The sequence below is a fragment of the Opisthorchis viverrini genome, assembly GCF_000715545.1.
Source record: "Opisthorchis viverrini unplaced genomic scaffold opera_v5_141, whole genome shotgun sequence".
NCBI lineage: Eukaryota > Metazoa > Platyhelminthes > Trematoda > Opisthorchiida > Opisthorchiidae > Opisthorchis > Opisthorchis viverrini.
This window is the reverse complement of record NW_008751798.1, coordinates 518872-530955: the sequence shown is the minus strand read 5'-3', so window position 1 is coordinate 530955 and position 12084 is coordinate 518872. Positions and strand designations below refer to the sequence as shown.

The window sequence follows — 12084 nt, the reverse complement described above, 5'->3', positions numbered from 1 at the left end:
GTTTGTCGGCCGCCCGCCTTATGGTGATATTTCGATAACCTGAATTATATCTTCCTCTCATTTCAGGACTTCAGCGGCCAAATGAACACTCCTCACGAAGAAGAAAATGCGCCTCCCAGAAGGAAATATGTACACTTAAAAACAACTAATATATCTTAACATTCAATGACGTCCAGTTTCAGCCTTTTTTCCGTTACAGATAGATGGGTGCGCTTGTTAGTTAGGATTCGTGTACCCCTAGCGGCATGTTAGTCGTGTGCGTCGGTTAGGTTCATTCAGCTGTCTGGTATGATCGACGTCGCTTCACTGCGGCTAGTTAGCTAGGCATCGTGTACCCCCAGCCGCATGTTAGTCATGTGCGTCGGTTAAGTTCGTTCAGCCGTCTGTTATGATTGAGGTATGTTCCATGTTCCTAAGCCTCGAGATCTTTCTAGCATAATTCGCAGCCTATAATGGAAACTTCTGGTTTTTGTCAGCCAGCATGCACGACGTTTAGCAAATAATTAACGTGCACTACGTAATTTTTACTCGCGACAAAGAATCATCGACCAAATTTGTTTGCGCACGGATGCGCCTACGCATATGTTGCATCTCCAAAGACCATTTAGATTCTAGAATGTTGAGGAAATTTTTCCGGTGGAAAAATGCTGAAAGTTACGTTCATCGTATGTGAGTCAACGTTTTCCACGGTTCGCGATTTTTCATCATCAGGTAACGTATTCACAGTTGGTGGTGTTTATTGACCTTGAGAATTCACTCACTCAAACAAATCGCCATAGTAAATGATTTTCAATAAAACAGGACCATATACATTATACATAAACATTCTACACTATGAAGTGGCACGTCTGGAAATGCCGTAGATTTCGAGAACTCAGTCTCATTGTGCGAATAACCTTTTGGACGCAGTCGTTCAGTATTCGCACAATCAACTTGTTCTCTCGAAAGCTTCATTTCCAGGATTGCCACCTCGTAGCGTAGAATGATTGTGTACAACGAACTAACGTGCGAATTATCTACATTGGTGGTTTGCTTGAGTGAGGGAATTTTCAAGGTCGATAAAGACCACCAACTGTGATTATCCTGCCTAAGAAATCGTGAATGGCCGATGTGACTCACTAAACTGGCGGAAATTTCAGGCAGTTTTGCAGCTGAAGTAATTCGCCGAACATTCTGGAATTCACGTGGCCCTTTGGGATGCATAATGTGCGGAGGTCCCATTCCTGAAAACATTTTTTCTCCACGATTGCAATTATGACTTAAAATCGCGGAAGCCGCGTTCATTACTGCCAGAAAAATCGTTCAAGTTTATTGTAAACTGCTCTATTACGGCTTAGAAAATATGCCAGGAAAACCATGCCGTTGGTCAGCTTGCCACATGGTGACTCCTTCGATCATAGCGGACAGCTGAACCAACCTAGCTCTCCACGAACGCAAACAACCTCTCGGTACCCATGTCGTCCATTATAAGGAAGGTATACATCCTGTATCCACAAGCTGAATATTTGCCGCTTTAAAAACCTTACCCAAAATGCCTTGCCTTTTGCGCTTTGTCTACATTCACTACACCTGGAAAGCGTCGGAAAAGCGCTATCTGCTGCAATCGGGAGAAACACATATGGCTATAGTGACCTTCCTCTGACTACCGCACCAGCACGCGTCCAGTATCTCAAAGTTTTGCAGGGACCGAAGGCATGTTATCCGGCACAACAAGATCCAACTAAGCGACATCTACTCAAAAAACTGGTCGACACTTCCGGCGGTAGTTTTATATGTCCCAAGCGGTAAGGAAATTGTCGAATTCATCGAACAAAAACTGCCACGATTCACACAATGGCGTTCCATACTTCAGCAAAGCCCTGCAGGTACCTAAATTGTCTTCGGCTAGCCATCGATTCACTTGAAACCTCTCGTTCGAAAACAGTGAAACTCTATGGCTGTGTTCAGGGTAATAAGGGATGAGCGTGAGGTGGGTCCTTTGCCTCATATTTCAACGGTTTCCACTGGCTTCGTGTCATTTCTCCATGTAAATGGTGTAACATTTTGTGAAAAACTTGGTTTTCTCATGTGTTCCCTTCTGTATTGGATTTGACAATAATCTGAAGACTACACGAACAATGATTACGCCCACACTGCCCGTGAAAACTAAATCAGCGATTCTCCTCCTGTATAAGAAAACGTTGTCTATCGTTGTGGCGGGCATCCCCCAAACAAAGCCGACAGGAAGTTTTTGTGATGGCCAGCGCACGCTATTCTGAGTGCACTGCGAATTTTTTCTTCACCGGTATCCTGACCTCTCGATAATGCCCTTCTCAAGAATTAGTGGGCAAATGGGTAGAGCAAGCAGACAGTACAATAAGATGGTCAGTGCTTTGAAGTTCTGGGAGAAATTCAACGGATTAGGACGGTCTTGTGGGCAAACGTAACTCTCGGTCGGGAAAAAGCAGGGATGTGTTGAACTACGGGCAAGCCATCAGACTGCGTATTGCAGTCGTGGCACTATCATCGCGACGTCGTTCTTCAGTTTGTGGACAGCCCTGCGTATGGACATCTTGTGTAAGTCAGTTGAGGTTGCACGGTTGTGAGGATCGGCCAAGGAATAGTAACATATCGATAACAGCCTGCACCCAAGATATTTTTTGTTCATCGAGGGCCACAGTGGTTTGGGTTTGGACATATATAATTACGTGTCCGCATAAATCGGAAATCACTCGTTATGAGGGAAAAACTCACTAACTTCTGTTAATTCGGACTAATCAGGAGGATAAAAGTTTCCGGAATAAAACGATAACTGACAGTGTTCCAACTGATTTATAAGAGAGCGAACTGTGCCATAAATTGCGCATGGTCTATGCCCTCAACTAGACTGGTATGAAGCAGAGTGCACACTTGCTTTCGGCATCGTTCTCAATTACATATGGCATCAAACAAATAAGCTTCCTACAGTCATCACCGGGAAGTTGGTAGACAATTTTTTAATACAGTTCTATATCGTGGGATGCCAAGTAGAGCACAACCATTGCCCGCGATTGTGAATCAAGCAGAAGTATTATGCTGTTGGCTTCGACGCTCCGGTGTGGAGAAATCGAAGACCTAGTTTATCATTTCGTGCAGCCGAACGAACTTAACTCACATACCCAGTACACTTGTGAGATGCCACTCACACATCCCATACAGGATAGCAAGAGTACCGCGCTCATCTACACGACTAACTTGTGGTTCTGATTCAAATTGGGACAAGTTGATACATGAAAATTAAAAAACTTAACACATGGAGGCCAAATCATCTGTTAGAAGGGACAGACGCATTTGCTATCACAACATGGACCATAATGGAGTATTTGTGGTTTGATAGTTCATGCGCGATAACATTGAAGGCCTAAGGACGTTGTACTAGATGCCTTAAAACAAGACGAGGCACACGAAAAAATCATTTGGTGGACCGCATTTCGAACGAAGCCGCCACCTTTCAGGGGCTTCATTCTGGTACAGGGATGCGGTTTATGTGCCTCATATTCTCGCATCAATCTCTAAGCTTTCCGGGGTGGCTTATTGACTTACTTGAGACCGTCAAATCTTGCAGGTACCTCAGAAAGCAAACATGAACATCACCCGGGCGACTGTTGGCCACTCCAGAAGATGAACTTTCTCGGCGATGTGCGAATGGTCTAATCACAAAGGATACGCAACCAGTGGGTCGTCAGATGTGAGATAGTCCTGGGCCTCTGCACCGCATTACATCCAAGTTGCGACAGAACTCGTTCGTAATGCCGCTTCCTAGACGCGGGCTCGAAATTACTTTTTAGTGGTATTTTGAAAAACGGAAACTATAACACAAGGTTCTAGCACTTGACGGTAACTATTCGGTCGCAGTTTCATTAGAATTTGTTGAAAGGATTTCGGATTCAAGTTTAGTTGCGGAGAACGTAGTTTAATGGCTGCCGGTAAAATTCCCCATCGTTCCTATGAAAACGGTGTGAAATTCTGTGGAAAAGCTGGTTTTTCCGCGTTTTCTTGTGCATCAGACTTGAACGTACCCTCAAACCGAGTTAGGCAGTAATCACGCCCAATACGCCTGGGCAAACTCAAATTAGAGCCGACATTCGCAATCTGGATATAAAAATTCTTTCATGGTTGCGGCGGGGAGGAGATGGCTCAAGTGGTTAGGGCGCGAATTTGCCGACCCGAAGGCCCATGGTTCGAGCCCGACCTCGGCCTCTCGACTTCCCCTGTCTAGGCTTGATCAACCTGGCAGTATCCAAGCCCTCGTGTTCCCCTCGCGTGGCATGGCAGCTAGGCACCGGAAGGGTGCTACAGCTGACTGGTTAGTAGTTGGTTAGTTAGTCACGTTTGCGGCAGACGTCACACGGAAGCCAAGGAATTCGTCACAGCTCGTAAGTTTTTTGTTTTTATGATGTTTAAGGTTTGATCACCAATATACCGAGCCAACAATCGTGCCGTTGTTCTAACTATTGGATTTGTGAGCAGAACAAGCAGGCGGCACAGTGAGGTGGCCAATGCGTTTAAGTCCCTGCACAAATAAAACGGGCCGAAATGGTCTTCTGGGTAACATACTCGCCTGGGCGATATTAGAGAAACAGTGAACTACGGGCAAACTATCAGACTGGGTATGGTAGTCACGGTACCGTCATCGCGACCCCCCACTTTGGTTCGTGGACAGCCCCGTACATGAACATCTTGGATGAGCCGTTTATGGTCGTCCTTGTAGTCAGGATATTCTTGGGTCCGTCGAGGGTTTTCGGTTGTTCACCGCTGCCATTCAACGAAGTAATTTGCTAGAAAGCTCCCTGATGTGATTTAGAATGCCTTCCGGAATAACAGACAATCAAAAGTTATCGCGATTCCTAACTACTTCCATGAGGCCACACTGCCCGATTTCAAAAACGTTATTCGTTATTTACGTGCATATGGGTATGTGGTCGACGCGAACTGTTGAGGACACATATCAGTGTGAGGGAAGTGTGTTGGCTGGATTGTGCGCAACTACTTCGGCTTGGAACTTGCAGAGACATGAGATCAGAGATATCCGTTAGTGCTGCCCGCTCATTTGATGAGCTGACCTTAAAATGGAGCTGTTACAGCCTAAACAGGCGTGGAGCTTTGCAGAACCAGTTGCCTCTGAGGCATCACATCACGTGTATTTAGTGATTCTCGTACCATCTTTTCCTCTTTTATCAGTGGGTATTTCAGTTTATAGGACGATTGCTCGGAATGTATGCCACAACCAAGGCAAGCTCAAACGCGAACCAGGCGTCCGACGAAAGTGGCTTCTATTTTAGTTTTCCCTTCCTTCACTGCAGAAAGCAAATTATAAGCTTCAGCATGCGAACCGAGTGCATTTTGGGGAGATGGCATGCAGTCGATGTGAGAGTTGTCAACCGCGCAGTGTTTTGCATCGTCGTGGACAGGAGGTGCCAAGGGAGCGGACATGTCACGGAATTATATGGGGAGCTCCAAAAGCTTCGGTACACAAAGTTATGTCTGTCAGGAGTGCTCACTCTCCATTCTCACCTAATTTCGTGATCAACGAGATAATGAGACGAACGCCGAAATCTCTGTTTTGGGAAAAATCTTGTTGATCTAGAGTATGCAGATATTGTTCTCATCTTTGAAAAGGAGGAAAAGGCGCAGGTGTTTTTGAAGGAACCGATCAAAGTCATTCTGTCCATTAGTGTGCACTTTGTACCCACAAAGTGTCATGTTATCAAAATGATTTTTATTCTAAACAGGTGGGTGGCGTACCGTCAGGCATAATCATAAGGTTGGACAGAATAAAATGTGAGTTTGTTTGCAATTGACAAGTTAATGATGGGGTAAGAGAAGGATCAATAGAAGGAAGGGGATAGTTGCGGGTGTGTCAGCAAACTAAGTAGAGCAGTGCTATGACATCAATGCACTGAAATACTTCGGTTTCCGGACAGCCCGTTAGCGGACGTCATTTTTGAGATGACTTTGCTTGGATGTGCAATTCTGTGGGGAGGGGTGTATTTTTGGTCGGCGGAGGAAATACTCAGAGGTAGAAAAAAGCCTATGTAAGATTGCTGGTATTTTTCTGATCCGGTCGGAGGGGTAGTGTGGTTCAACTTTTTATATATATTCGAAGTCGTATCAGTTTTCATTGTAGTATGCCAGTATGACAGTATGATCGATGCACGAACCTTCAATGTTCAAGTCGCGTTTGCTAATTCGAAGGACCTATAGCTTCAAGGCGGTATGCCCGTGAATATCAAGCAACGTGTGTATCGGGCTGTACTACGGGCTGTTCTGTTGTGTGGCTGTGAGAGTTGGCCTGTTTGAGAAGCGGAAACAAGGCGTTTTCGGGTGCATGACAACGGTTGCCTGGAAACCATAGCTCGTGGGGGTAGGCAAATCCGTAAGGCTACGGTCGCAAAGCGATTTTTCGGTCGTGCACAGGGATTTCCACTGGAGAATGTGTCCTTGCAGTCTCCAGCAAGATGATTATCATTATCTGGGCGGTTGGATCGCATAAGATTTGGCTATATTGCTAGCTCATTTATTTGGATATAGTCAACATGATTTCGTAAGTGAAGATGGGTTGCATTACTTCGACATGAACGATGGGTTGGCTGAAATCCAGAAGGGTGTCTCTTGTCAGTCAGATTGCTACTGTGGTCGAGTTTGTGACGGTTACGAGTTTCGATGAGGGGAACCGAGCTGCCGAATTTATTAAGCTACACTGCATTGGTAGCAGAGAGCAGAAATCGAGTGAAGTTGGGATTAAGTGCTCTAAACGAGCGGATTTGACACCAGGCACCCGGCCATTCACTAGATCTTCGCTACGGCTGCATCCATTGATGCACGATTGAGGACGCGGGAGGCCCTCGGATCTTGGGGCTCAAGTCTGCTTCACTCTGTCTTACGACTGAAAAGTACACACCCACCCAATAATGTATATGGTTGCCGAATCCCGCCATCGAATCATCGATGTACACACGACTACCCCGTTATCGCCTATTGGAACTAGTTCAGAGACTAGTGCGTTTAACTTCAAAACAGTAAGTCTCCAGATTCAGCGTGGACACTGAACGGGAATTGTGGACAAAGGGATTCGTTGAGCAATCGGTGAGTTAGCCACTGCAACTATGTTTAATTATTTCTTTTAAATAATATCGCAGTAAATGTGCACGGGTCGTTTATGATTATAAATCTTTTCAGAAACCCTGTCGAGTAAAAAACTGAGAAGTGGATTTGCCACACGTTATGTTTGTACCGATGCAACCAATAAAGAGAAATACGATTTGTTAAAAGTGTTAAAGGCATGGGATACTGACAGATGCACAACGTATGGATGTGAAGGACCGCCGCCGGTCGGTGGATTGGTCTAGTATGTATAGTTGGGACATTATAGTAAGCTACGAGCATGTGCACAGGCCCGGTATTTACAATAAGTAGGTGACATCGAGTATAGGTATGAGAATAACGGGCCGTTGTTTGCCATTGGACCGGGTTATTGGATATAGCTGAGGCCTCATGCTTAGCGCTGCACATAGACACAAGCCTTGCAACAATGACAAGTAGCCAAGGTAGGCGATATCGAGTACAGTTACGAGTATGACTGACCGTCACTGGCCGTGAGATTGGGGTACCACCTATAGTTAGGGCCTCGTTTTTATCACCCGCGTAGACACTGGCCTGGTGTTTACCATGATTGGCAGACATGAGCGAGAGCAGACACAGTTATGGTTATGTCGGTTCATCGTTGACAGTGGCGTTAGGACAGTGCACATAGTTGAGACATAATAATCGACGCCGCACGTAGGCAGTGGCCTAGCAGTTTCAAAAAGTAGCCAAGGTAGGTGATATCACGTACAGTTTTGAATAAGAGGCCTGTCGTTCGCGCATAGTTCGGGCATCGTTTTCATCAACTCACATAAATGCTGGCCCGGTGCTTTGCATAAGCAGCAAAGATAAGCGACAACGAGTAATGTAACGAGTACGACGAATTAGGTTGGATTAATTCATCGGTTAATCAAAATCGTACATGGACACGGACCTAGCAGGTACTTCAAGGAGCCAAATAAGGCGGCAATTAGTACAGCAACGGGTGTGAAAGGCCGTCAGGTTGGGTCTCACTCATAGCTGAGGCCTTATTTTTACCGGCCCACATGGATACTGGCCCGGTATTTACCATAGATAAGTGGCTTCACGTATAGTTATGGGTATGAAAGACCGTCGTTGGCCATTGGAGGGTTACTGTGTATGGGTGAGGTCTCACAATCAGGAGATGCGGTCCTGGCAGTCATAGTAAGTATTCGAGATGGGTGACAACGCGTAGAGTTTTGAGCATGAATGACGGCCGTTGGTTATTATATTGAGCTGACCTGCATAGGTGAGGCCCCACAATCAGCGTCACGCATTGACACGGATCCAGCAAATAAGTAGTCGAGATGAGTGGCAACGGCTACCGTTATCATGACGACCGCCATGGCGGTCAACACCTATAGAGCAGCATACTAATAATAGAGATGATACCTGCAGCTATCTGGTGACGCTGTATTAGCTACAAGCTAGTTATGCATATCTGGGAAAGGTGATCATCTACAACGAGATGGCTCTCGCATCTCCCTGCACAGTTCATGCTGTTGTCTTACAATGTTGTGCTTAATGAAAGTTTAGACACATATGTATATGTGTTGTGACCAGGTTCGCCGAACAGAATAATCTCATTTGTTAAATTTGAGGCGTGTAAAGCGAACGAACCCCAATGACTGATCTCCCAGGGTGGAATTTGCATTAAATATTCTTTAGATGGTTTTATTCGTAATGAAAACCGAAGAACGCCAAAATATGCTAAAGTGCGACTTTGCGTTTTATTTCGCGTAAACCGGTGAGAAAATGCGAATCGGTGGTCATTTCGCTCACCTAAACAAAATGCTGCGGGTAATATGTCGCCGAAGGGTGCAAATGGATTGGACTAAATCCCGGTTAAAGTGACGGCTCTGAAAACCCTATAATTTCGGCGAAAATAATTGGGTGTGTTTCTAGTCAGCGGCTTCTATGGTTTTGGAAGTGCTTTCATTAACCTTTGTTGGGAAATTTGGGGTTGTCTCTTCCCCATCCTTTACGGCAGTTGAAAAGGCCTTAAATCATGAAGGCCTTACATGGATGAAGGATAATTATGCAGTATTTGTGCGTTCACCCAGTAATCGGAGCAGCGACGCTGATTTGCGGTACGAATGGGGTACGACAAACGCAACATGCGACCTCTAAGACCGATGAAGTCGGGAAATCCGAAGAAGTTAGTAGGCTGAATGAATTCGCTAGTAAAAAACGGTAGGCCAAGTACCGGCTGTCCAGTTCGGTTTTGCCTACGCAGGCTAAGGAACTAACCAGCGGTCACCGCTTATTTTCCTTAAAACAAACATAGGTTGTCAAAGTTTTTGCACGATCGGCGTCCGCTTAATCAATGGCCAACCGTAAACTAGTTGGGCATTTGCAAGGCCCTTCTGGAATACGGAACGCCGTCATGTGAAGTACGGTAGTTTTCGGTCGATGAATTAGGTAAGATCCTTACCGCTACTGTCGGAAGTGTCGACCGACTTTGTTGACGCGGTGCCGCATAGTTAGGCTTTATTGTGACAGGTGATATGCCTTCGGTCCAAATACGGTAAGAATGAATGAATCAATAAATATAGCAACATTCGGGTTCATCACACACCCCACAGTTTGAATGGCCTTGTGGATTTTCATAGTCCAGTGATAGTTTTCATCGTGAGACTTTGGAAGTCCTCGGGTTAGAAGCTTCCGGTTCATCAGTCCTAACCGAATTGGTTTTTAAAAAGACATTTGTCAACTCTTGCACAAGACTAACCCATTCTACGCGTTGGGCTACTGAGTTTCCACTCAAGGCTCCTGAAAGAGACATCGTTTGCACTGGCCAAATATTTGTAATTGATGCTTCATCAGTCGGTTGACAAAGGCCACCTTTCCTCTGCTCTGAAAAAGTGACTGTCACGCCAATCTAAAAAACTGGTGACCGACTATCGCCCGGCAGCCTTAGGTCTTTAGCCGCACTAGCGTGCCGTGTAAGGCGATGGAACGCGAGCCATCCTAGATCAAGCTACTACCAACAACTTAACATCCCCAGTTCAGTACGGATTTCCCCCAAACCGCTCATGCGTGTCAAGCGCGATCGAACTTATAAGCAGCTTCGCCAGTGAAGATTGAGTTCACAAAATCGCTTTGGTAAAAACAATGGACATATTGTGGATAGATTTATCAGCAGCATGCACTATGACATCTTGTTGCGCATCAACACTCTCCAAATCTTCTGTTATAGTAGTCACAACTTACTAAAATACGCCTGGTGAACTATTTAGACCAAAGGGAGAAAAACTCTGTCAGAATAACCTAAAAGGGGCGTTTAGCGCAGTAAGATTATCGAGGGTCTCTTCTGGTGATGTTTGAAGATTAGTTTTTGCAGATTAGTTTTTGAAAATATACTTGAATTTGCTAAACAGTACATTTCAGCGCTCTTCCGTAGTGCATGTGCGTCGTAGTTACCGCGTCTCGAGCGTTTTCCGCTAGTCTCCCCAAAGTTCTAAAGTACTNNNNAACAATACAGTACATTTCAGAGCTCTTCCGTAGTGCATGTGCGACGTAGTTACCGCGTCTCGAGCGTTTTCCGCTAGTCTCCCCAAAGTTCTAAAGTACTACAATAAGCTTTTAGTGAGGTAACTATCGAAGTGTTCCACTTGGATGATTCAACAGGAATCTGTATTTCTTTCTCACACACTGAATTTGGTTCTTGGTGAGCAGGTTCACTAAAGCCAAAAGGAATAATTTGCCTCTTGATAAATTAGGGATCTTCCGTAGCTTCAAATTTCACCTTGGGCATTCGCATGCCACCTGCTGCCTTATAGCACTTAGGAATCAAATGTTTGAGCTGACTCTCATTTACAGAAGTCAAAGAAGAGATAGAAGTTTGCGGTAAGCGCAGAGCTTCGAGTCGAATGATCGATAGTCACGCAGCTGACACTAAAAAATTACGGTCGACGGGATTTCTTTGGGGCAATCTCACAGGAGTTGTACAACTTCCAACACAACTACCGCATAGTTGGGTTGTATTGTGGCAGATGATATGCCTTCGGTCCTTCCAAAACCGCGGGAGACCGAACACGCGTTTGTGCGACAGACAGACGAAAGTCACCATAACCAAGCACGCTTCTCCGGACGGCAGCAGGTAGCGCCTATCCGACGCTTTCCAGATGTAGTCAATATGGACGGAACGCATGCAGCAAACAGACTTAGGTAAGCTTTTTGAAGCACCTTATATGGGTGGGCGCCCTCCGGTCAGCTGATTGGCCATCATGAACCCTTAGCCACATGTTGGTCATGTGCTTCAGCTAGGTTCGTTCAGCTGTCCGCTATGATCGACGTAGGTTCCATGTGACTACTCGATCAACGTCATGGTCTTCCAAGCATAATTCGAAAGCTATGTGGCACACTCTGCTGCTTACCAACAAACCTGCATGGCTTCTCACCAATAATGAACGTGGACTACGGAATCTTAACTGGTGACAGCAATTATCGAGAAAAGTTACTTACAGGTACGGCACCTCTGCATATTTTGCATCCACAAAGGTCATTTAGCTTCTGGAATGTTCATGGAACTATTTCATCTCGAAAACTATATAAAGTTCAGTCTATTGTGAGTCACCGTTTCCCGCAATTCGCGATTTCTCATTGCATAGGCAAGGTGCTCACAACTGGTGGTATCTATTGACCTTGAAAATTAGCTCACATAAACACATGACTATGGTAGATAAATTGCAGTATTACATGTACATATATATTATTCATAGGCATTCTACACTATGAGGTGGCAAACCTGAAAATGCCATAGCTTTGGGGAAGTCAATTCCATTGTGCGAATACTGAGCGGCGATTCGGCGCGGGTTCTGCATCCACGTGCGGAGGCGTGCTGACTGAGGGGCGATCAAGCGACTTGCGGCGTCATCCCCATTCTGATTGGTTGATACCTGGATGGCGGGAACATTCAAAAGTGGCAACATGGCGGATTTGCGGTTTATGATTGACCCC

General features: G+C 45.4%; 1 protein-coding gene across 1 annotated transcript in view; it reads left to right on the top strand.

Annotated features, from left to right (window-relative positions):
- T265_06673 (hypothetical protein) overlaps nucleotides 1–12084 on the top strand; it is a gene marked incomplete at both ends in the record, with an annotated part of 29959 nt that overhangs the window by 7716 nt on the left and 10159 nt on the right. Inside the window, 2 exons of the mRNA XM_009171998.1 lie at nucleotides 7299–7366; nucleotides 11118–11292. Of these exons, the coding sequence (XP_009170262.1) occupies nucleotides 7299–7366; nucleotides 11118–11292 (243 nt within the window). The remainder of the gene's footprint in view (nucleotides 1–7298; nucleotides 7367–11117; nucleotides 11293–12084) is intronic.